Source organism: Ovis aries, chromosome 11 (assembly GCF_016772045.2).
Source record: "Ovis aries strain OAR_USU_Benz2616 breed Rambouillet chromosome 11, ARS-UI_Ramb_v3.0, whole genome shotgun sequence".
In the NCBI taxonomy this organism is placed as follows: domain Eukaryota; kingdom Metazoa; phylum Chordata; class Mammalia; order Artiodactyla; family Bovidae; genus Ovis; species Ovis aries.
Window position 1 is genome coordinate 36,918,221 of NC_056064.1, and position 25,051 is coordinate 36,943,271.

A 25,051-nucleotide genomic window follows, 5' to 3' on the forward strand; every position below is an offset into this window, starting at 1 on the left:
CAGGTGTGGTCCAGATAACCTGGGGGTTCTTGAGGCCTTTTCAGAGGGTACTGGAAGTCAAAATTATTTTCATGACAATACTTAACTATTATTTACCTTTTTCACTCTCATTCTCTCCTGAGTGTCAGCAGAGTTTTCCAGAAACTACATGACCTGTGATAGCCTAACAGAATGAACGAAGAACCTCAGATTTGCAAAAATGTAAAATAATGCCACTCTTCTCACTAAATATTTTTACTTGAAAACTGCAGTTATTTTTCATAAAAATACATTAACACAGTTTATTGTTATTTTTAAATGAGTAAGTAAATATTCTTTAATTTTTTCATTTCAATCTTGAATATGTATAATCCATCTTTTTTAAAATTGAAGTATAGTTGCTTTACAATGTTGTGTTAGGTTCAGGTGTATAGCCCAGGGATTAACATATATCTGAAAAAGTATCTGTATATAAATAAGTAATATATATATTTTCCAGATGCTTTTCCCTTGTAGGTTATTACAAAATATTGAGTATAGTTCCCTGTGCTACACAGTAGGTGCTTGTTGGTTACCTATTTTATATATAGTAATATGTATATGTTAATCCCAAAACTCCTAATTTCTGGCCCGTCCATAATCCATTTTTAAAAGCTCATTGGAATACTTAATAACTCTGAAGAACACAGAAGTTCCTAAGATCAAAAAGTTTAAGAACCATTGCCCAAGGATGACCTGCCAGGGTTCTCTGAGTGGGGATTTCCAACTGTCAGGATCTGTGGGGTTTTCTCCTGCTTAGAAACTCTCAGAGACCTCTCACTGCACTTGGAACATTTTTAGAAAGCCTGCATCTGGGGCTTGCTTATTTCATCACTGTCATGGTGGGGAACTCTCCCAGTCCCATTCACTCGCTATAGTTCGACCACACTGGGTTCCTTCAGGGCACCAAGGTCCAGCCTGCCTGGAGGTCTCTGCAGTGTATGGAAACAGCTCCGTCGTGGCACCCTGGCAACCTTACATGTCTCAACAGAGTCCATATCAGCAATGCTGGAACTTCAGCAAAATTTGTCTTGAAGAATGCCATGTGATCCTCCTATGACAAAAGAGAGGCCGGTGAGGAGCTGCTACAAGGCCATTTTTTACTCATTTCCTTATCTAAAGCTGTCAGGAGATAGTTTCTCCTAGCCTTTGGGTTCTAGTGAGGTCTGAGGCTTTCTGTCTCACCCACCCCACCACCCTGTTAGGCCATGGGCTCCTCAGCAACAGGGCATCCTAACCTCTGGCCCCATTTGTTTCTGTGATGTACTACTCAAAGGTCATTAGGAGTTAGCCTCTTTGGCTACTCTTCCTTTTGGTGTCCTATAAGTAATAAACTGTCTGAATCTAAACAGGGCTCCTTGTCTCTCTACCAGCCAGATCTCTCTGCCGTGCCTTTCCTTGGGCTGGACATGGCAATGTTATTCTCTCTTCCCATCCCACCCAACCTTTCACATCAAACTTCTTTACTTCTTGCTGTAAATGTTATTTCCTCATGGAGCCCTCCTTGACTAGCTCACTCAAAACAGACACACTGTATCAGACCCAGTTGGTCGCAGTTCCAACATCCATTCTCCCTTGCATCCTGTTCCTTGCTAACAAGCAGCCTCGTTTTGATTTCTTAGCCTATTAGGCCGTCACGTGGTTGAAGAGAGGCCAGCCCTCCCCAATCCCAGAGGCTGACTTTTGGCTCATCAAATTCCAACACTGTAATGCTGTTCCTTTGCCAGTGACTGTTCTGTGAAGGGACAGATGACACAATTCGGCCCAACAGCACGTGGGTGGAAGTCTGTTTGGGTGCTCCTGAGAAGCTTTACCTCACTCATCTAAAGGGACCAAACACGTGGCATACCCTTTCCCTGCCTTCTGGCCTTTGGTTAGTGTTGTGTGAGAACATTAAACGTGAACCTTCTACAGTCATCTCTTGTCCTTGTGGGGACAAGCAGGAGGATGAAAGTCAACACGTGAAGATGGCGAAGCTGAAAGATGGAAACATTCTGAGTCACTGAGGGTCTGGAGAGCCTCTAAAGTAACCAGCACCAGACCAGCTCTCCCCTGGCACTTGCTAGTTGATATATTTCTTTACTGTTTAAGTCAACTGAGCCCACTCTTCTGTTACTTGCAGTACTTCCTTACTGATTCATCATTGTCTTATTGTCTGTTTATTTCCTTCAGGAAGCTAGTCGAAATTCCATCATTTATTCCTTTGTGTACTTATCGTTTGCCTGAATACAACACTCTCCCTTCATTCCATAATGTAAATTCTATGAGGGCAGGGGCCTTCTCCATCTTCTTCATCACTTATCTCCAGTGTCCAGTATGATACAAGAGGCCTCCAATAAACATGTGTCAGATGAATAAAGAAAGAGTTGTTTTTCTATGATTACCTGCTTTAGTTACCATCCTTCCCATTATGGCACTGATCCTGGAAGTAGAATCAACCTCTGTTTGGATATTAATTACAGATTGCACAGTCCCACAGCTTGGAATAGCACAGGCTATGGTTTAAGACATATCTGCCACTTGCCAGCCATGTGACTGTAACCTGGCTTCTCTGAGTCTCCATTTCTTCAGCCTTGTCTAACTCAGTGAAACTATGAGCCATGCCGTGTAGGGCCACTCAAAATGGACGGGTGATGGTGGAGAGTTCTGACAAAATGTGGTCCACTGGAGAAGGGAATGGCAAATCACTTCAGTATTCTTGCCTTGAGGACCCCATGAACAGTATGAAAAGGCAAAAAGATAGGACACTGAAAGATGAACTTCCCAGGTCAGTAGGTGCCCCATATGCTACGGAAGATCAGTGGAGAAATAACTCCAGAAAGAATGAAGAGATGGAGCCAAAGCAAAAACACCCAGCTGTGGATGTGACTGGTGATGGAAGTAAAGTCTGTGCTGTAAAGAGTAATATTGCATAGGAACCTGGAATGTTATGTCCTTGAATCAACGCAAATTGGAAGTGGTAAACAGGAGACGGCAAGAGTGAACATCAACATCTTGGGAATCAGCGAACTAAAATGGTCTGGAATGGGTGAATTTCATTCAGATGACCATTATATCTACTACTGTGGGCAAGAATCCCTTAGAAGAAATGGAGTAGCCATCATGGTCAATAAAAGAGTCTGAAATGCAGTTCAGTTCAGTTCGGTTCAGTCGCTCAGTCATGTCTGACTCTTTGTGACCCCATGAATCACAGCACGCCAGGCCTCCCTGTCCATCACCAACTCCCGGAGTTCACTCAAACTCATGTCCATCGAGTCGGTGATGCCATCCAGCCATCTCATCCTCTGTCGTCCCTTCTCCTCCTGCCCCAAATCCCTCCCGGCATCAGGGTCTTTTCCAGTAAGTCAACTCTTCGCATGAGGTGGCCAAAGTATTGGAATTTCAGCTTTAGCATCAGTCCTTCCAATGAACACCCAGGGCTGAACTCCTTTAGAATGGACTGGTTGCATCTCCTTGCTGTCCAAGGGACTCTCAAGAGTCTTCTCCAACACCACAGTTCAAAAGCATCAATTCTTCGGCACTCAGCTTTCTTCACAGTCCAACTCTCACATCCATACAGGACCACTGGAAAAACCATAGCCTTGACTAGACGGACCTATGTTGGCAAAGTAATATCTCTGCTTTTCAATATACTATCTAGGTTGGTCATAACTTTCCTTCCAAGGAGTAAGCATCTTTTAATTCATGGCTGCAATCACCATCTGCAGTGATTTTGGAGCCCCCTAAAATAAGCTCTGACACTGTTTCCACTGTTTCCCCATCTATTTCCCATGAAGTGGTGGGACCAGCTGCCATGATCTTAGTTTTCTGAATGTTGAGCTTTAAGCCAACTTTTTCATCCTCCTCTTTCACTTTCATCAAGAGGCCTTTTAGTTCCTCTTCACTTTCTGCCATAAGGGTGGTGTCATCTGCATATCTGAGGTTATTGATATTTCTCCCGGCAATCTTGATTCCAGCTTGTTATTCTTCCAGCCCAGCATTTCTCATGATGTACTCTGCATAGAAGTTAAATAAGCAGGGTGACAATACGCAGCCTTTTCCTATTTGGAACCAGTCTGTTGTTCCATGTCCAGTTCTAACTGTTGCTTCCTGACCTGCATATAGGTTTCTCAAGAGGCAGGTCAGGTGATCTGGTATTCCCATCTCTTTCAGCAATCTCAAAAACAACAGAATGATCTCTGTTCATTTCCAAGGCAAACCATTCAATATCACAGTAATCCAAGTCTATGCCCCAACCAGTAATGCTGAAGAAGCTGAAGTCGAACAGTTCTATGAAGACCTACAAGACCTTCTAGAACTAACACCCAAAAGAGATGTCCTTTTCATTATAGGGTATGGAAAGCAAAAGTAGAAAGTCAAGAAATACCTGGAGTAACAGGCAAATTTGGCTTGGAGTACAGAATGAGGCAAGGTAAAGGCTAATAGAGTTTTGCCAAGAGAACACATTGGTCATAGCTAACACCCTCTTCCAACAACACAAGAAAAGACTCTACACATGGACATTACCAGATGGTCAATACTGAAATCAGATTGATTATATTCTTTGCAGCCAAAGATGGAGAAGCTCTATACAGTCAGCAAAAACAAGACTGAGAGCTGACTGTGGCGCAGATCATGAACTCCTTATTGCCAAATTCAGACTTGAATTGAAGAAGTGGGGAAAACCACTAGACCATTCAGGTATGACCTAAATCAAATCCCTTATGATTATACAGTGAAAGTGAGAAATAGATTCAAGGGATTAGATCTGATAGACAGAGTGCCTGAAGAACTATGGATGGAGGTTCATGACATTGTACAGGAGGCAGTGATCAAGACCATCCCCAAGAAAAAGGAATGCAAAAAGGCAAAATGGTTGTCTTACAAATAGCTGTGAAAAGAAGAGAAGCGAAAGGCAAAGGATAAAAGGAAAGATATACCCATTTGAATGCAGAGTTCCAAAAGAATAGCAAGGAGAAATAAGAAAGCCTTCCTCAGTGATCAATGCAAAGAAACAGAGGAAAACAATAAAATAGGAAAGACTAGAGACCTCTTCAAGAAAATTAGAGATACCAAGGGAACATTTCATGCAAAGATGGGCACAATGAAGGACAGAAATGTATGGACTTAACAGAAGCAGAAGATATTTTTAAAAGGTGGCAAGAATACACAGAACTATACAAAAAAGATCTTCACGACCCAGATAATCACGATGGTGTGATCACTCACCTAGAGCCAGATATCCTGAAATAGGAAGTCAAGTGGGCCTTAGGAAGCATCACTACAAACAAAGCTAGTGGAGGTGATGAAACTCCAGTTGAGCTATTTCAAATCCTGAAAGGTGATGCTGTAAAAGTGCTGCACTCAATATGCCAGCAAATTTGGAAAACCCAGCAGTGGCCACAGGACTGGAAAAGGTCAGTTTTCATTCCAATCCCAAAGTAAGGTAATGCCAAAGAATGCTCAAACTATCACAATTGCACTCATCTCACACGCTAGTAAAGTAATGCTCAAAATTCTACAAGCCAGGCTTCAACAGTATGTGAACTGTGAACTGCCAGATGGTCTGGCTGGATTTAGAAAAGGCAGAGGAACCACAGATCAAATTGCCAACATCCACTGGATCAAGAGAGTTCCAGAAAACATCTACTTCTGCTTCATTGATTATGCCAAAGCCTTTGACTGTGGATCACAACAAACTGTGGAAAATTCTGAATGGGAATACCAGACCACCTGACCTCCTCTTGAGAAAGCTGTATGCAGGTCAGGAAGGAACAGTTAGAACTGGACGTGAAACAACAGACTGGTTCCAAATAGGGAAAGGACTACGTCAAGGCTGTATATCGTCATCCTGCTTATTTAACTTATATGCAGGGTACCTCATGAGAAACGCTGGGCAGGAAGAATAACAAGCTGGAATCAAGATTGCTGGGAGAAATATCAATAACCTCAGATATGCAGATGATACCACTCTTATGGCAGAAACTGAAGAAAAACTAAAGAGCCTCCTGATGAAAGTGAAAGAGGAGAGTGAAAATGTTGGCTTAAAAGTCAACATTCAGAAAACTATGATCATGGCATCTGGTCTCATCACTTTATGGCAAATAGGTGGGGAAACAGTGGAAACAGTGACAGATTTTATTATTTGGGCTCCAAAATCACTGCAGATGATGACTGAAGCCATGAAATTGAATAAAGCTTGTTCCTTGGAAGAAAAGTTATGACCAACCTAGACAGCATACTAAAAGGCATAGACATTACTTTGCCAACAAACATTCGTGTAGTCAAAACTATGGTTTTTCCAGTAGTCATGTATGGATGTGAGAGTTGGACTATAAAGAAAGCTGAGTGCCAAAGAATTGATGCTTTTGAACTGTGGTGTTGCAGAAGACTCTTGAGAATCCCTTGGACAGCAAGGAGATCCAACCAGTCCATCCTAAAGGAAATCAGTCATGAATATTCATTGGAAGGACTGATGCTGACACTGAAACTCCAATACTTTGGCCACCTGATGCAAAGAACCAATTCATTTGCAAAGATCCTGATGCTGGGAAAGATTGAAGGTGGGAGAAGAAGGGGACAACAAAGGATGAGATGGTTGGATGGCATCACCCATTCAATGGACATTAGTCTGAGTAAACTCCAGGAGTTGGTGATGGGCAGGGAGGCCTGGTGTGCTACAGTCCATGGGGTGGCAAAGACTTGGACACCACTGAGCAACTGAACTGAACTGAATTGAAATAAGACTGTGTATTTATGAAGCAAGTGGTTCACAGTCAGTGTTCAAGATTATTTCTTCTTAACACCAACGTGCACACCTGGCTGGAAGAAGAGCTGAAGGGTAAATGCCTTGTGTAGCAATAAATTGGATCTACCCCTGAAGCTGGTGCCCCAAATCTGCTCTTCCCTAAATTTTTAAAATATTAATTTATTTTAATTAGAGGCTAATTACTTTACAACATTGTAGTGTTTGTTTGTTTGTTTTTTGCCAAACATTGACATGAATCAGCCGTGGATGTACATGTATCCCCCATCCTAAGCCTTCCTCCCCCCTCCCTCCCCATCCCATTCCTCTGGGTTGTCCCAGTGCACCGGCTTTGAGTGCCCTGTTTCATGCATTGAACTTGGACTGGTCGTCTATTTCACGTACGGTAATATACATGTTTCAATGCTACTCTCTCAAATCATCCCACCCTCGCCCTCTCCCACAGAGTCCAAAAATCTGTTCTTTATATATGTGTCTCTTGCTGTCTCGCATATAGGGTCATCCTTACCATCTTTCTAAATTCCATATATATGCATTAATATACTATATTGGTGTTTTTCTTTCTGACTTACTTCGCTCTGTATAATAAGCTCCAGTTTCATTCACCTCATTAGAACTGATTCAAATGCATTCTTTTTAATAGCTGAGTAATATTCCACTGTGCATATGTACCACAGCTTTGTTATCCATTCATCTGCTGATGGACATCTAGGTTGCTTCCATGTCCTAGCTATCATAAACAGTGCTGTGATGAAAACTGGTGTAAATGTGCCTCTTTCAGATCTGGTTTCCTTGGTGTGTATGCCCAGCAGTGGGATTGCTGGGTCGTATGGCAATTCTATTTCCAGTTTTTTAAGGAATCTCCACACTGCCCCAATGCTGCTCTTCCTTAACTTTTGCCTCAGCCCAATTAAATTCTTCCCAGATAACCCCCTCAGTATGATTATCCTTTATCCTTCCCATCTCTCCACCTACAACCAGGCCAGTCCCACACAGTGCCCTCATGTCACATGAGCTTTCCTGTAACACAGGAAAAGCTTTCCCTTTGCTTCCCAGGACATAGAGGGGAAGTGGAAACAGGGCTTAGACCTGGAAGATGTGTGATCCAGTTCAGTCGGGCTCTGACTAGATGAGTGACCCCAAACAAGTGATTTAACCTCTGAACTTTGACTTTATCTGCAGAACATAAGGGGTTGTAATGATGCTCATGTGGGATGTTGTAGATACACAGACTTGAAAGTTATAAAACATACAAAAATTGTCGTTGTTGTTGTTGTTTCGTATTTTCAGCATTCCTGCTAGTGAGATGAGAATAGAAGCAGACAATACTAAGGCTATTCTTGCAGGATTCTGGAGCATCCTGCTTTGCGTTTCCTGGCCACAGTCTGCCTAGCCAGCCACATCAATGCTCTTCATTATTCATTCATTCAATAAATACTTATTGAGTGCCCACTGTGTGCCAAGCACTGTTGTACATTCTGGGAACAGAACAACGAAGACAGTAGACTAAATATTCAGCCCTCATAGAGCTTGTATTCTGGTAGGCAGAGGAGAAGCCTGTGGGCCCTGAGGGTAAATACCTACCACCTGCAGAGTGCTGCCCATGCATATCTCTGGCCCTTTGTTACCCCACTGGTGCCAAGCGGGGACAAAAAAGAGAGACAGAGAGGAGAGGAATGCAGGAAAAAGAAGTTGAAAGAATCCAATCATACTAGAATCCAGAAACGGGCCTGGTTTCGTTAAAATTAAGTGTCCATACACCACTTAGCTACCTCAGTTAAGAATGCAAAACAACAAATCTAATTATGAGGAAACATTAGAGAAACCCAATACCAGAACATTCTTTTTTTCTATTTTAATATAACAAAAGGCAAGGAAGCCTGAGGACAAATTAAGAAGACTAAAGAGACAGGAAAAATAAATACAGTACCAAATCTTGACTGCCTTCTATATTGGAGGCTGAGAGGAGAAGACTGCTATAAAGTTCATTACTGGGTCAATCGAAAAAATGGGATGTAGAAGGTATATTAAATTTATTCAAGTTATGTAATAGGATATCCTTATTCTGTGAAAATACAAAGAGAGAGAAAAAAGGAGGCAGAGAGAGAGGAGGGAACAAATGATAAGATGTGAAAATTAATAAGCAGAAACCTCATTTTAAATTGAGTCAGGAGAACAGAAAGGGGAACTCTCACAACCTACCAACAGGTAGAGACTCAACAGGAAGAGACAGCTTTGCATCTCCAATAGAAAGGTTACTACTTTAGTTTCCAGCAGAAGGAAGGAAAATTTTCTCCTTGCTCAGAAACAGCCCAGCCAATAAGAAAGAGACTGTCACAACTGAGACAACGAAAAGCCACACTTTTTGATTCCCAGTTCCCTCTAACTTTGTTTATGACAGTCCCTTCCAAGTCACCCTTCTCCACTAAAAAAGAAAAGTCCTCTGCTTTGTTCTGCAGACTTGCCTGTGGGTTGCCATAGATTGCTCAGCCAGAATTGCAATTCTTTGCTGTTCTCAAGTAAACCCAATTTGCTGATAAAATAACTGGCTATTTTATTGCTTTAGATCAAAAAAGTAAATGGAGCAAATTGTTAGCAGTAGGTGAATTTGAGTAAAGATTACACATCTTCTTTGCACTATCTTTGCAAATTCTCCAAATAAGACTTTTACAAATGTGTCCCCCGAACCCAGACTTTAAGCCCAATCCCTTTTTTAAATTGTTGCATGACCCTGAATGACTCCCTTCCTCTCTCTGGACCTCATTTTCTAGTCCAGATGGTTTCTAAGGTTCTCTCTGACTCTGGCAATCAATGTCCCACAACTCAGGTCGCTTCTAGACAGGGCTTTGGAAAGAAGATATCTCCTCTGTCTCTCAGTCCACCAGTTACTTCACAACTTTATCCCCCATGCACACCCGCCCTCTTTCATCAGCCATAAACTTGCCCTTGCCCATCTCGTCCACCAGCCAGCAGGCCCAGCTACTCTTTCTGAGGGCCTTAGGGCTCATCTGGTAGCCTCCAGCTTCAGTTCACAACAGGCACGTGCATTTATCCCCCAAGAAACTACAGCCCCCCAAATGCTTTGCGGCAATCTCTGGGCCTTCAGTACTACCAAAGACAAAAGGTTTTTCAGCGCGGGTCAACCCCCGCATGGCTTTTTGGGAATTGTAGTTCATCTGCGAAGAGTCTGGGAACAACAGTAAGGCAGCAAGCCACCCTTCCCAGAGTGCATCGCGCTCGTCCTCACCAATCCGAAGCGCGGATCTTGGAAGTAGGGCGGGGACATGGAGGAGCTGTCCGGCGCACGCGCTGTCTGTGGCTGGGGAATTCATGTGGAGGTCAGAGTGGAAGCAGGTGAGAAAGCTGGGGAGCGGCTGTGGTCCGCGTTCTGGCGTCTCTGCAGTCCCCCCTCTGCGTTCCCATTCTCCTCAAGTTTGGGCGGGCGGAGTGTGTGCCTGGGTCCGCCTCGTGTCGGAGGGGAAGGGGGTGAGCCTGGGAGGAGCCAGGAGTTACGTAGAGGTAGGTAGGTGTGTATGGGGGCAGGGTGAGGAATAATCCAGAAGATATTAGGAATGGAAAGGCCGAGGGGTCAGCACTAGGCGTCCTGATCACGGGAATGGAATAGTTAAGTGCACGGATAGAGATGAAGATACTCAGAAGTTGAGGCCTGAGAAGGAGGGGTAGAGGCTGAAGTGGCCGACGACGATGGGGGCGGGGAAAGACAAAGTTTCAGTGCAAGAGCAGATTGTAGAGGTCCGCCGCGCTCCCGTCCACCCCGCTTCTGCCCCCACCCCCACCTGTTCCAGGGCTGTTGCTCGCGGTGCAGCTGTTTAGTACATTTTGGGCCCTGTTATTTCTCGTGATTTGTTGACCCCAGAACGTCATCCAGAGCCTGCTTCCATAATAACAGGTTATTCATTCTTCATACCTGATGTTGAGAAACCGTGGTGAGGAGTTAAGCTGTGTCTTCTAGAATTAGACTTCCAGGTTCTAATCGTCTTTGCCTCCTTCATAGCTGCGTGATCTTAGGCTTTTCTTGTAACTTAACCTCTCTTTGTGCTTCAGTTTCCTCATCTGTGTAGTCCTCTACTTCATAGGGGTTGATGTGAAGATTAAATACACCAATTGATGTTAGAAGACTGCCTATTGTAAAGGTTAGCTGCTACTGTTGTTTTGTTGTTGGAATCACGTTCTTTTCTGAATCAAAATCACACAGAACCAACCCCACAGCCTCTCTTCTGGGGCCTGCAGGTCCAGGAGATGAGAGGCTCTTTTGGTATGGTGCTAAGTTTTCTATGGGTAATCCAACCCATGTCTCCTTCCCATTTGGAACCAATACCCCAGACGCCATTTCTTAAGTAGTAGAAAAAGAAGAAAGTAGCGGAAAAAGAAGATCAGAGGAATTGATTATACACTTTTACAAGCTGCAGAATGTTATTTATGAAATGTCTTTCAGTTGAAGATTTAGAGCTCTCAGGAGTGGGGAAATAAATAGCTAGCTTGAGAAATGCATGTGATGCCTCAGAGAGGGCTTCCTCTGAGGATTGGGGATTGAGTTGTTTTGTTTGTTTTGTTTTTACCCCCTTAGGTGTGAGTGGGTCCAGCCCCAGGAGACATGGCTGCCAAAGTGTTTGAGTCCATTGGCAAGTTTGGGCTTGCCTTAGCCGTTGCAGGAGGCGTGGTGAACTCTGCCTTGTATAATGGTGAGGCACTGAGGGGTGGTGGGTCACTGACCTTCGCCAGAGGATTTTCATTGGTCTGCCTAGCCCATGTGACACTCCTGTTGGCAGCCACTTGCTGTGAATATATTTGACCAAGAAGGCTCACCTGCTGCCATCCTGCACCATATGATGGCCTTGTCATCAGAACCTCTGTCCTTGGAGCCTTAGGTTCTCTCAGAACCTTTCTTTACAAAGAGCCTCCCAACCTAGTTGGGTGTTTCCACTTTCTCTTGTTAAAGTATCAGTATGTCAGGATTTTGCTGGCCAGTTGAAATGGAGAGTCTGTTCTCTTCTGCCTATGTGGGGAGTAACTCAGCAAGGGCTTTAGACCTTTGGTGACCTTGATCTGAGCAAAAACTTTTGCTCTGCTCTAGTTGAGTTGTTCCCAAGAAAATATCTTTGAGATGCATTGCCCAGGTTTTAACAGTGTAACCAGGCTTTAAGCTGTCTTTTGAGGACGTCCCTGGCAGTCCAGTGGTTAAGACTCTGTCCTTCCATTGCAGGGAGTGCAGATTTGCTCTCTGGTTGACGAATTAAGATCCTGTAGGTGGAGCGGTGTGGCCAAAAATTTAAAAAATAAAAACAGCTAGGTTTTCTTCCACTTTCCTATGTGACCTTAGGCAAGTCACCTTCTCCTCCATAGGACGCAGGTTTCTCATTGGTCAAGCAGCAGGATTGAACTAGTTTATGTCTAAGATACTTCCTGCTTTGATATTCTCTTAACTTTTCACTGTTGGAAAGCAGCAATAGATTGACCCATCTCACGCGAGACTCTGACAGCAGGAGGATTACTTTCAGAGTGAAGATACTGGACCAACTATAAAGCCCAAAAAGGCAGAGACAGAAAGTGGCTGATCAGAAAAGCCTGCTCTGCTTCTGTGGCCCAGCTTTATACTCTGATCTTTTTGGCCACCCTGCATGGCTAGACTGTAATCACCATCATTAATTTCTCTCTGAAATTAGCAAGACAGCTCTATAACCCCTTCAGATTTTAGAGAAACCAAGCTGTTGGAAAGAAAAAAATGAGGACTTCCAAATTTTAGGATTGCCATAGGAAGGGTGCTACTTCTGGGAATACTGGGTTAAATTGGAACCAGGATGGACTGAGTTTTAGAAGGAAGTTTGGGGAGCTGGTTCCTAGGAATGTGTTGGTGGGAGTTCACGGGTGGAGTGGTTAATCAGAAAATCAGCAGCCAGTTGTTTCAAGGAGGAAGAATGCTGAGAATAGATCCTGTTACCAAAGTCCTTAGGAGGACACAGGACAGAAAGTGATTGCTTTGTTTCGTAGCTGTTAAGAAGCCTCTGGAGTCCTGAAGTGTGGGAAGACAGAGCAAGAGACTTACTATATAATCAGAAAACACCAGGGGCCTTTCAGACACGATCCTTTTGGTTAAGGGTGAGGGGATTTTTGTGACCCATTGTTATCCTTCATTCCCAGTGGATGCTGGGCACAGAGCTGTCATCTTTGACCGGTTCCGGGGAGTGCAGGACATTGTCGTAGGAGAAGGGACTCACTTCCTCATCCCTTGGGTACAGAAACCAATTATCTTTGACTGCCGCTCTCGACCACGTAATGTGCCAGTAATCACTGGTAGCAAAGGTAAGTCTCATCTGTGGGTCAGGTAAAGTGGAGTGTGTGGAACAGGTGCTGTGGGATCCAGAATGGGTTGAACTTCCCTAAATATTTTTCCTGAAGAGTTTTATGTGGCTACAGAAAAAGAAGTATACAAGGATGCCTGAAGAGACATTATGAATTCAGTTCCAGACCCCTGCAACAAAGCAAATGTTGTAATAAAGTGAGTCACACAAATATTTTTGTTTCCCAGTGCATATAGAATAGAAGTTATGTTTATCCCATACTGTATCCTGTTACAGGTGCAACAGCTCTATCTCTAAAGAAACAGTGTACATACCATGATTAAAAAATACCTTATGGCTAAAAGATGCTAACCATCATCTGAGCCTTCAGTGAATTATAATAGTAACATCACAGATCACCATAGTGAATGTAATAATATTGGAAAGTTTGGAATGTTGTTAAGAGTTGCCAAAATGTGACTCAGAGAGACTTTCTTGGTAGTTTAGAATCTGCCTTGCAATGCAGGGGATACCGGTTCGATCCCCAGTCAGTGAACTAGAGCCCATGCAACTAAGGCTAGAGAGTCCCCGTATTGCAGCAAAAGATCCCATGTGCCACAACTAAGACCCAAAGCAGCTAAGTAAGTATCTTTAAAAATGTGATACAGACATGAAGTGAGCAGGTGCTGTTAGAAAAATGATGGTGGTAAACTTGCTTGATAAAGTGTTGCCCCAGACCTTCAATTTGTAGGAAATACAGTGTATGCGAAGCACAAATAAATGAGCTGTGCCTGTATATTCAAGATACACACACAACTGTATGAATTTAGGGAAATGGGCGGATGTATATCAGTAGTCACATCGCAATCCAGCTTTAAAGAAATCTGAGTGTGCCTCTGCTCTCGCGGTTGGCCCTTCCCATCAGCTCTTGCCCCCGGGGTGACTGTACGCTGATCCAGCCGTTATGTTGCCTTCTCAGCTGGCTTGCCCTTGGCCTTGCTTCTAGACCTGTGTTTCCAGCAGTGTTGGCCCCACACTGTTACCTCCTGGGCCGGGACCCACACCCTGAGCAACTTGGTGTCTGACATGCCACCAACTCCCTGGTTGGAGCCCGAAATGAATTATTGTCACGGTTCTCCCCTCCCTATCGTGCACGCAGAGGTGCACGGCAGTAAATGGAGCGGCAGGTGCTGGCTCGGCTGCAGCCTTTCTGTGCAGGAAGAGGGGATCGCGTGGATGTTGCTGGTCCTTGGCAGATGTTTGCTTTCTATGGTAGTGTCAGGCTTTGTGCTGGTTCGGAGGGTGGGGTACTTCAGCAATGAGTAAAGCTGGAGCCTTTAGGAGTTCGATCTAGCAAGGGAGACAGGCGTGGACAGGCGTTAGGAGTGGGGTGTGGTATGCAGTGTGGAGGGAAGCAGAGAGGAGCTGTGAGGAACGGGCGTCTGTGGTGGTGCTTGAGAGTGAGAAGTGTGTTGGACAGGGTAGGGGACAGGGTATTCTCTAATCTGTCCTGTTTCTCCCAACGAGGGAGAGGACTAGCCTGCTGTAAAGGGTAAAGGGTCTGGCCTGCCTATTATATCAGAGGAAATCAACAGTGGGGTTCATTAAGAAACATCTTCAGTTCAGTTGCTCAGTTGTGTCCAACTCTTTGTGACCCCATGAATCGCAGCACACCAGGCCTCCCTGTCCATCACCATCTCTTGGAGTTCACTCAAACTCACGTCCATCGAATCAGTGATGCCATCCAGCCATCTCATCGTCTGTCATCCCTTTCTCCTCCTGCCCCCAGTCCCTCCCAGCATCAGGGTCTTTTCCAATGAGTCAACTCTTTGCATGAGGTGGCCACAGTACTGGAGTTTCAGCTTTAGCATCAGTCCTTCCAGTGAACACCCAGGGCTGATCTCCTTTAGAATGGACTGGTTGGATCTCCTTGCAGTCCAAGGGACTCTCAAGAGTCTTCTCCAACACCACAGTTCAAAACCATCAATTCTTTGACACTCAGCTTTCTTCACCGTCCAATTCTCACATCCATACATGACCACAGGAAAAACTATAGCCTTGACTAGACGGACCTTTGCTAGCAAAGTAATGTCTCTGCTTTTGAACATGCTATCTAGGTTGGTCATAACTTTTCTTCCAAGGAATAAGCATCTTTTAATTTCATGGCTGTAGTCACCATCTGCAATGATTTTGGAGCCCCCCAAAATAAAGTCTAACACTATTTCCACTGTTTCCACATCTATTTCCCATGAAGTGATGGGACCAGATGCCATGATCTTCGTTTTCTGAATGTTGAGCTTTAAGCCAACTTTTTCACTCTCCTCTTTCACTTTCATCAAGAGGCTTTTTAGTTCCTCTTCACTTTCTGCCATAAGGGTGGTGTCATCTGCATATGTGAGGTTATTGATATTTCTCCCGGCAATCTTGATTCCAGCTTGTGCTTCATCCAGCCCAGTGTTTCTCGTGATGTACTCTGCATATAAGTTAAATAATTTATCTTAAAGGCCTTAACAAGTACGTGTATAACCATTTCCCACTCTAGTGCCTGGTTCAGAACTCATCTCCTGGGCACTTGGTCCATATTGTTGATGGCTGCAAGCAGTGCCTCGGCTCCAAGCACAGCTGGATTGTCAGGGGAAGTTGTAATTCCCTGGTCCTTTGACTGGTGATGAGAAGCGGCCTCTCAGGGAGTCTGATAACCCCTCACCTCTTGCATATTTGACAGAGTGCGTTTATATTGTCTGCTTCAGTTTCCCCCAACGTGCCTGGAAGGCAGATTATATCACCCCTGTTCTTACAGATGAGGAAATAAGCTGAGAGAGGCTAAGGTTTAGTGAGGCTGTGTAATAAGTAAACATTAGAGTTAAGGCACAGCCAGGCCCTGGACTGTCAGTCCACTGGACTCACAGTCATCTCTCCGAGGCATACTCCTGCCTTGAGCCACGTTTACCTGGCCTTGGAGAGGCCTTATCCTAGTATTCTTGGCATTGGCTTATCTCTTTGCTTAACATATTCATTATTCCAGAGATTCCACGGCACCTACTAGACCTATAATCTGAATTTGCTCATGTCAGAGGGCATTCAGGACATGGAAAAGCTGTCATCACCAGAATCCTTTGAGAAGTTATTAGCGCTGGTGCTCTGCTGGGTTCTCTACCAAAGAAACCATGAACCTGTGCACCTCACCTTGAAGGGTTTGTTAATCAGCAACTTTACTTATAAATTGTAGCAGATTTGGCCTAGGGGAGGTCACAGGAGGCCATGTGATTTGTGTTTTTAACTCCAGCATTTGTGCCCTGCCCTCAGATTTGCAGAATGTCAACATCACCCTGCGCATCCTCTTCCGGCCGGTTGCCAGTCAGCTTCCTCGCATCTTCACCAGCATTGGAGAGGACTACGATGAGCGCGTGCTGCCGTCCATCACTACAGAGATCCTCAAGTCCGTGGTGGTGAGTGAGCAGGGCCTCGTCCTCGAGCCCAGCCCCCAAGAGCGCACTCCGTGGCAGGAAGAGCTTGGTGATGACTGATTGGGATTCTGCTTCTTTGCAATCATGACTGGCTCCTCTGCCTTCCCTTGGAACCAGGCTCGCTTTGATGCTGGAGAACTGATCACCCAGAGAGAGCTGGTCTCCAGACAGGTGAGCGATGACCTCACAGAGCGAGCAGCAACCTTTGGGCTCATCCTGGATGACGTATCCTTGGTAAGGGTCTTGGGGAGCCGGAGGAGTGGGGGTAGGGGGGTGCCTGGCTCCATTTCTGGGTAGATACTGTGAGGTCCTACCTCCCACTTTCCTTGATGAAGACTGGAAAACATGGAACCTTCTTAGTGGTATGAGACAGTCTCCTTGGGTTTATTTTCAGATGAGGGTTCTTTTACTGCCCCTGTACCATAGATGTTTCTGTTTTGATTTTTGGTCCTACCCAGGTGGTCCCTAGCCACTAGGTTTTTTCCCTCCCCAGACTGAGTGTTGCTCACGGCTCCCCAGGAAGCGTTGTCACGTTTACCTCGTTTGATGCAGAAACTGCCTGATAGAGACTAGGGAGCGGCTTGCATAGTCTTTTCTCCCGTGCACAGACCTCCCAGCCTGACCCCTGGGAATTTCCTAACACCTAGGGTTTGAAGTGCAGTGACGTGAACTCTGAGAACTCCCCGTGAAAGGTGATAGAGTGTAAATGAATGGTTCTGTCCCCCAAAGCCTGGTATGGGGGCATCTCTGAGGCATGAGTTACCCTCTTGAGACTGTGTGGTCTGTGTATTTATACGACATTGAATGCCGCAGTGCAGACAGAAAGCAATACAGGCAGGATAGCATTTCAGATCAGGGAGGGTGAGGGAAAGGGGTCGTGTTTCTGATTCTCTGGGAAAAATCATTTGGAGTGATTTGTTCGGGTAGTGAGGTAGGGTGTTTCCTGTTCCGTTCTCCTGCGCGTCATTGGGGAAAGGCACCGTTTCCCACTCAGCATCTGTGCAGCTGTTTAAACAGTCACCCTGTGCACACCCATTGCTCACCCCAGGGCACTGCCTCCGTGGAAGGCTTTTGGGTTCCCTCTACTGGCAAGACGCCAGGCTGCAGCCACTTGGCCCTTGCGACCAGAGCAGTTTCTCAGGCCCTCCCACTTAGCGTTCATCTAAACACCTTGGTCATGAGAACATAGTAAGTAAAAACCTAAGGAGAACCTTGGCATTTTGCTAAATTTTAACCACATAGTCCATTCTGGGGAAATGCGGGTTGACCACAAGAAACAGTGTCTAAGAGGTGTGAGGAGAAAATTAGGTTTCGTGGGGAGTTGGCTGCCTTCAGCTGGCCCTTCTGGAAAGAAATTTTATTCCTTAATTGCACGTTTCATTTTCATTTCTCAGGGTCGTATTTTCTTCCCCAAACTTTGAATAGGAGTCCAGAAATGGAGCAAGCAAGGTAGAACAGCCGCAGTATAAGAGTTAGGAGTGTTAAAAATTCTGAAAAGACAATGGACTGCGGTTTACTCTCCAGAAGAGGTTTTGAGCTGCCAGTTTTTTTTAAAGCAGAGATTGGGAGTGTGGGGGTGGAATGAAACAAGTAGAATTTGATAGCAAAACCCATACTATTCTCCCCTTTATTCTTCCCATTTAATAAAAAGTTAGATAAATAAATTAGGCTTTAGGAGTGCTGAGCTCTGTTCCCATTGTTTGCACTTGGTCACTTATGTTACTAGGGAAGGCCTGTGCATAATCAGAATTTTAAACCTTCACCCTAAGCAATAATCTTTACCTGCTTTCTCTTTCTTTTAAACCCTTTACCAGAAGGACTTGCTCATAGGAATACTGTGATTTGCACAATCATGATTTGGAAGTCTCACTCATCCTCTTCCTGTTTTGTGTTGGAGATGCTGTGAGAAAGCAGTGGACTGGTTAATCCATGAGCAGAGAGCCTCACACTCTTGAATCCCTGAGAACCAGCTGCATGCCTCACTCTCAGGGGCTCAGTTTTCCATCTGGTCTCTCTGGGGGCTTTGAACAGGCCATCAAAGGGCCTTGGAAGAGCACTTGTCGGTGCTGGGGGTCCTGGAACCCACCGTTCTCCTCCCCTGGGGAGGTGGTCAGTTGAGTAGACACCTTCTGGTCCCCATGGCTGTTTCCTACCTGAGGACGTTGATGAACAGTGATGAACAGGAGCACGTTGGGCAGCTGAGGATTCTGGGCTGCGAACTCAGTTTGGACACAGATGTGGAGGTGGAAGGGTGTTCTGGCCTCATGTTATCTCCAGCTGCTAGAGCCATTCCTGGCCTCTTCCTCCAGCCGCCATAGGGGCTCTGCAGCAGCCCTGTCGAAGCAATTACAGTGCCTCATCTTGCTCTCACTCTCTCCCCTTAGACGCATCTGACCTTTGGGAAGGAGTTCACAGAAGCGGTGGAAGCCAAACAGGTGGCTCAGCAGGAAGCAGAGAGGGCCAGATTTGTGGTGGAAAAGGTGAGTGCTCAACCAGATGGCAGGAGTCTCTCTCCCCTTTCTCCTCTGCTCAGCCGCCCCGTTTGCTGGGTGGCCTGGAAATTCATCATCTGTCATCTCTTCTTCCGGGATCATCGGAAGGGGATTGAAAAGACTGTACTCCTGCAATTGGTTCCAGAGTCTTTAGGGTCTAGTCAGGGATATGTGAGGTTATGTTCCTAAATCATTGAAGAGTAATTTCTTTTCCACATCCCTAAGATCAAAAATACTCTCCCACAAATAAAAATGTTTCTTCTGGAATATTTTCAGCTTCACTGAGAAGTTGTTTTTAACCTTAGTTACACAGTGAAAGCTGAAAGCCTAAAGGATCAAACGTTGCACCAGATACACTATTGTCACGATTTTTTTTCAAGCACTAAATCCATCCAGATGTGTCAGAGTGTGCTGGGATGCAGTGGATTTGCACAGGGCCTGGTCTTTCAGTCTTTGCAAAGGTGTATTTATTTCATGTATCTCCTTCTCCCCACCACTAATACACTTGGATTTTTATTCCTAATCCAAGATTCCTTCGTCCTTAGAATCAACCAAAGAAAGATATATGGGTAGACATTTAACTTTAGAGAATATAGACTCCATGTGGGTGGAGATTTTTTTTTTTCTTTTTTCTTCCTCTCTCCAGCATCTAGAACATAGCCAAAACCATGCCTCAGGTAGATACTAGGTATCCGTAAACATCTGTTGAGTGAACAGCCCTAGAGCCTCAGTTGAGTAGCTGTGTGTTAATCTCAGGGAGGCCCTGCGCCGCGCTCTCCTTCCACCCTTCTGAAGGTCATACATTGTAGATAGACGTCTTCCTGTTGATACAAGCTGGGAAAGCCAGGAGGTCTTGTACTGGGTGCCCAAGTTCCTGGTTGGGAACCCCTTCAGCCCACAGTCTAAGGAGCATCCCGTGCCTGCTGCTCCTACTTGGCTGCACTGGTTTTGATGAAAGTCGCTTTGACTTGGGCCTGAAGGGAAAGATGAAGGTTGAGTCTACCTTTCTTTCTCTCTTGCTTTCCTTGGCCTGGGATCCTCCAGGCTCAGAGTAGGTGGCTGGCCTCAGTTGCTGTTAATGTTATTGAGGACTTTGAAATAAGACAGCTCTCTATACAGCCAACAGAAACATGTCCCTATAGTAGTGAGCAGTGGGCATGATGAGGGCAAGGAGAATTGAGTGAATAGTGTTTGTTGAGCCCTTCTGAAAGGAGAGGTAAAATCCCAGAGCTCATTCAGGATCCAGAGAGGGTGCCTAACACAGAGCTTTTGAGGCTGTAACCCACCATCACGCCCCAGGGTGTCATCTTGGTCTCTGCCTCCACCCTCGCAGGCTGAGCAGCAGAAGAAGGCAGCCATCATCTCCGCCGAGGGCGACTCCAAGGCGGCCGAGTTAATCGCCAACTCGCTCGCCACTGCAGGCGATGGCCTGATCGAGCTGCGCAAGCTGGAGGCCGCAGAAGACATCGCGTACCAGCTGTCGCGCTCGCGGAACATCACCTACCTGCCTGCCGGGCAGTCAGTGCTCCTCCAGCTGCCCCAGTGAGGCCTACACCTCCTGGGCCAGCTGGACCACAGCCCCGAAGTTGCTCAGCACCACCTTCCTTCTCCTGCCCCAGAAATCACTGTGAAACTTCATGATTGGCTTAAAGTGAAGGAAATAAAAGTAAAATCACTTCAGATCTCTTAATTACTCAATCAGATGGAGCTCTTTGATTCTTCTCATTTCCATCCCCTTTTTTTTAATTTACCTTCCTACCCAAAATTGCTAAGTGCCTACACAGACAGCTTGGTTCCGGTCTTTGGGGCCGGCTGGCACTCCTGCCCAGGCACTGAGAATTGGCAGAAGAAAGGCAGGGCCTTGTGTGTAATGAGCTGGGAGTCAGTGGGAGGCCTGAGTAAACTTGTAGCCTCCAACCAACCCTTCATTCAGGATTTGAGGAAGATGGCACACGCAGATGAATGGTGAACACAGGCCTCGGATTTCTCCAGTGGCTCCTGCACAGACCCAGCTGAAGAGAGGTGCTGGGGAGGGTCAGAGAGGAAGTGATCCATCTCTTAACCAGAAAGCTGATGCTCTTTAACTGCGGGACCAGAGGAAGCAGGTGTGTACAAGCGGCACGGATTGAAGAATCTGCCTCCGTGAAGGTGGGTGGGCCTGATTTGATTTGCTCTCCCCCCGCCTCAGAGTTCTGGAATGGATTTGAATAGAGAGAGCAGGCCTGGACTGAGATGAGAGTCCTGTGGCCTTCCTCTCCACCTCCCACCTTCGCGTCTCAAATACCCGGCGGATTTCCAGCTTGAAGGATTGCATCCGGCCAGAGCTGTACAGGCCTGCCAAAGACGGGTGCATCCCGTGTTCCTGGCTCCCTGGTTCAGAGACTGCCCTTCTAGAGGGCTCTGTGCCTGTGCCTTGAAGGAAATGACCATGAGAAGAAGACAAATGTGTGTAAACTATCAATAAATGACACCCAGACCTTCCAGCTCAGTCTTGTGGGTTTGTTTTGTTTGTGGGAGCCATGGGCTCAGGACAGAACATTCCAGTAGTCTTTGTGTGCACAGTTGTATCACCAGAGAGGACAGACTCTCCAGCAGGGCAGGAAATGCTTTGGTTTCAGAAAACACTGGGTTGCCGTCCAGATCCATCCCCAGCCTGAAATTAATCAGTGGTGTCAAGTGAGGTTTATCATGACATGGGTACTTAGGAGGTAAGGTTGGATGGAGGCTTGTTAACTTCCTTTGTTGTCTTTGAGTTGGGAGTTGTAGGCGCATTTACTGAGAGGGATTGACGTGAAATACACTGTGCCAAGCCCGCAGTGTGCTCTGGTTAGACTGACACACAGTAGACGGCTTCAGGTGCCTTGCCTGTCATGGGGTTGTATTGCTTATTCCGCTTTACTCTGCTGTGGAAAGGCCTTGGTCTTTGAAGGGCGGGGGGAGAGGGGATAGGATTGAGAAATGAGCTGTGCTGATCACCCACCTCAGATCCTTTCAGGAACAGAACGGGCAAAACAGTGCAGTCAGCACCCACGTTGACTGTGCTTTAACCTCTGCTCTTGGTTTAATCCCAGGCTCACCACCTGGCCAAGGAGAGCAGCCTCTTAAGAGGACTCAGCAGGCTGGTCTGTGACCTGGATTCTGCATTTCCTCTCCCAGAGTGATAGGGCCAGCTGTCAGCTGGGAAAGGGGACAGATGCACTGATTCAGGGTGGGCTGGGGCCTGACTTCTGCCGGCACTACACCCTGCTCCCCTTCCAGGGCCCCTCCGTGGGGATCATGTCCCTTCCCACCACTGTGAGCGTGCCGACAGGAGTGTGATGGGCTCGTGACCCTCAGCTGAACTTCCCACCAAAGCTTCATTCTGATGCTGAGTGAGCTTCGTTCAGCCCGTCACCTCACCACCTCCCTGGCATCAGTTATCTCAGAATAACTCTTCCTACTTGTGTTTTTTGCTGTTAGAATAGCGAGGCCTGCAAGTGGGGAGGTGCCTGAACTCAAAATGCATGGAAGACTGGAGCAGAAAGAGCTTGACTGCTAAATAGGTTCCAGACCTGCTTCTACTCAGCGGCCTTCCTCCTTTCCTGCTGTTTATTGCTCCGGACACCCTGGCGGGTGTGGGGGGTGCGGGGGGGGCCGCGGTGCAGGAGGCGCCTCTCTTCCCCAGGCCCTTTTTAAAAGAGCAGCTTGTTTCTTGCATTTGGCAGGAGATTGGATTTCCCACCCAGGTGTGTGAGGGGAGCCCTCCCCAGCTTCTGGGTTCTTTCTGCCTCCAGGTCAGCCCTTCAGCAGCAGGCAGGCCAGTTCCTGCTGATTTTGTCTGTAGCCTCCCTGCCATGAATGGTGCCAGTGGTAACCCGGGGCCTCATTCTGCCTTGACTTCCGCCAAGTAATTCTTTTCACAAATGTTCAAGGGCTGTTAACTGACTGCTTAGCCCCAGCGTCCCCTGAAGGCCTCCGGGTTTCTCCAGACACTGCCACAATGGGCTTTTATCAGCTCGGGATTCTCTTGGCCTTGGATCAGAAGCCCTGTCCTGTCCTGCCCAGGGAGGGGCCAAGCAGGAGTGTCTCCATCCCTGCCTCCTTTGGTCAGGCTGAATAGTTCCCTTGTTTGGGCCCTGAACTGGGGGAGCCGGGAAAGAAGACCCTCAAAGGTTGCTGTATTTTATATGCGTTCTGCTGGTGTGGACCGAAGTGGGAGGAGCTGTGCCGCTCCTCCCATCCCCAGGTGGGTCAAATTGAAAGAGAGAGAGAATGGAATATTGTCCAAGCTTGGTGTAGCAGATGCTCTCCTAATGAGCCAGTGGTCCAGCCATCAGCAGGGAAGAGTGTTTAGGCCGTCCCTGGACCTTTCCCATCTGCCAATACTGTGGGCAAAGCAGCCCATCCTGACTGAAAATAACGTGGGTGAGACAGTCACAGGAAGCTGTAATTGATGTCCCTGCCTTTCCTTGGCCTCCTGTTCATCCTGCACACTGTTCCAAGCTTCAGTTTTCATTATTAATTTTTATTGGAGTATAGTTGCTTTACAATGTTGTATTAGTTTCTGCTATATAGCAAAATGAATCAGCTATATGTATACACATCCCAGGTGGCGCTAGTGGTAAAGAAACCTCCTGCAATGCAGGAGACATAATGAGACATGGCTTCAATCCCTGGGTTGGGAAGATCCCTGGAGGAGGGCCTGGCAACCCACTCCAGTATTCTTGCTTGGAGAATCCTATGGACAGAGGGACCTGGTGGGCTACAGTCCATAAGGTCACAAACAGTCGAACACGACTGAAGTGACTTAGCATGCATAATTGTGTGTGTATATATATATACATATATCCCCTCTTTTTTTGGATTTCCTTCCCGTTTAGGTCACCACAGAGCATTGAATAGAGTTCCCTGTTCTATACTGCAGGTTCTCATCAGTTTTCTGTTTTATACTTAGTAATGAGTATATGTCAACAAACTTCATTTTTCTAAGTAGATCTCTTCCCCTTTCTCCTGAGAAACCTTCAGCAGCTACTCCTCCCTTGATTGAAGTGAAGTGAAAGTCGCTCAGTTGTGTCCGACTCTCTGCAACCCACAGACTACACAGTCCATGGAATTCTCCAAGCCAGAATACTGAAATGGGTAGCCTTTCCCTTCTCCAGGGGATCTTCCCTACCCAAGGATCGATCCTAGGTCTCCCGCATCGCAGGCGGATTCTTTACCAGCTAAGCCACGAGGGAAGCCCAAGAATACTGGAGTGGGTAGCCTATCCCTTCTCCAGGGTATCTTCCCGACCCAGGAATCGAACCGGGGTCTCCTGCAGTGCAGGCGGATTCTTTTACCAGCAGAGCTACCAGGGAGGCCTCCCTTGGTTAATAAAGTACAAATACCTTATTCTGGCATTCAAGGCCCTCGCTGCCTTTCTAGTCCAACATACTTGACTGCTTACTATCGCATACCTACCTAGTGGCTCCCATGGGATGGGGAGTGCTGTTTGAAAATGCAAGTGGAGAGGGGCAGCTGCTACTAGCTTCAGGTGATGGCGAGCGGAGGTGGCGGGGACACTAGGAGGCCTACCTCGTATGGGACAGACTCACACGACAAAAGCTGTTCAAAATGTAATGCCAGTGAAACCCCCCTTTGAAAACACACGCCAAACTGAGTTCCTTGCTCCTGTCGGCATACCCCCCACTTTGGCTGAACCCCTCTGCTCACAGAGTCACTTCCTCCAGTCAGCCCTTCCCCCACATTTCACAAGTCCAGATGCCCCCCATCTGTTGTAGCCACGTGTTTGGGAAACAAACTCACTCAGAAGGACAAAGCAGATAGTGGAGTGCAGTTTATTACACCGGCGGGCTCAAGGCAGAGTCTTCTCTTAGCCAAGGACCCTGACCAGTTCTTGTGAAAACCTTATATACCCTAAGTGTACATGCCCAAACCCACCTCCCCAAATTCCCTGAAACTAGCCTGAACAAAGGAAAGGAAAGATACAATCAAAGTTAACCCGTGATTCATATGCCTTAAGCCTAGGTAGTTAACAGTGGACAATTATCA

General features: G+C 46.3%; 1 protein-coding gene and 1 long non-coding RNA gene across 5 annotated transcripts; both read left to right on the forward strand.

The window, feature by feature from the left end:
* Positions 1-10,084: 10,084 nt before the first annotated feature.
* On the forward strand, positions 10,085-21,504 carry PHB1 (prohibitin 1). Of its 4 annotated transcripts, none has more exons than XR_006061189.1 (8): positions 10,085-10,117; positions 11,352-11,466; positions 12,923-13,084; positions 16,369-16,511; positions 16,647-16,763; positions 18,914-19,009; positions 20,355-21,126; positions 21,210-21,504. XR_006061189.1 is itself a non-coding variant. In XM_012185934.3 (8 exons), the coding sequence occupies exons 3-8, from the start codon at positions 11,379-11,381 to the stop codon at positions 20,565-20,567; spliced, it is 819 nt and encodes a 272-aa protein (XP_012041324.1). In that variant the 5' UTR covers positions 10,085-10,117; positions 10,829-10,917; positions 11,352-11,378; the 3' UTR covers positions 20,568-21,504. The 4 variants fall into 4 exon arrangements, 3 of the variants coding, with proteins under 3 accessions (XP_012041324.1, XP_012041325.1, XP_004012839.1); XM_012185934.3 differs by adding an exon at positions 10,829-10,917 and having other exon boundaries at positions 20,355-21,504; XM_012185935.4 differs by having other exon boundaries at positions 10,085-10,282; positions 20,355-21,504.
* LOC132657344 (uncharacterized) lies at positions 13,091-16,227 on the forward strand. Its single transcript, XR_009595342.1, has 2 exons — positions 13,091-13,280; positions 16,088-16,227. It is a non-coding gene; the product is annotated as an uncharacterized LOC132657344 (long non-coding RNA).
* Positions 21,505-25,051: the final 3,547 nt, after the last annotated feature.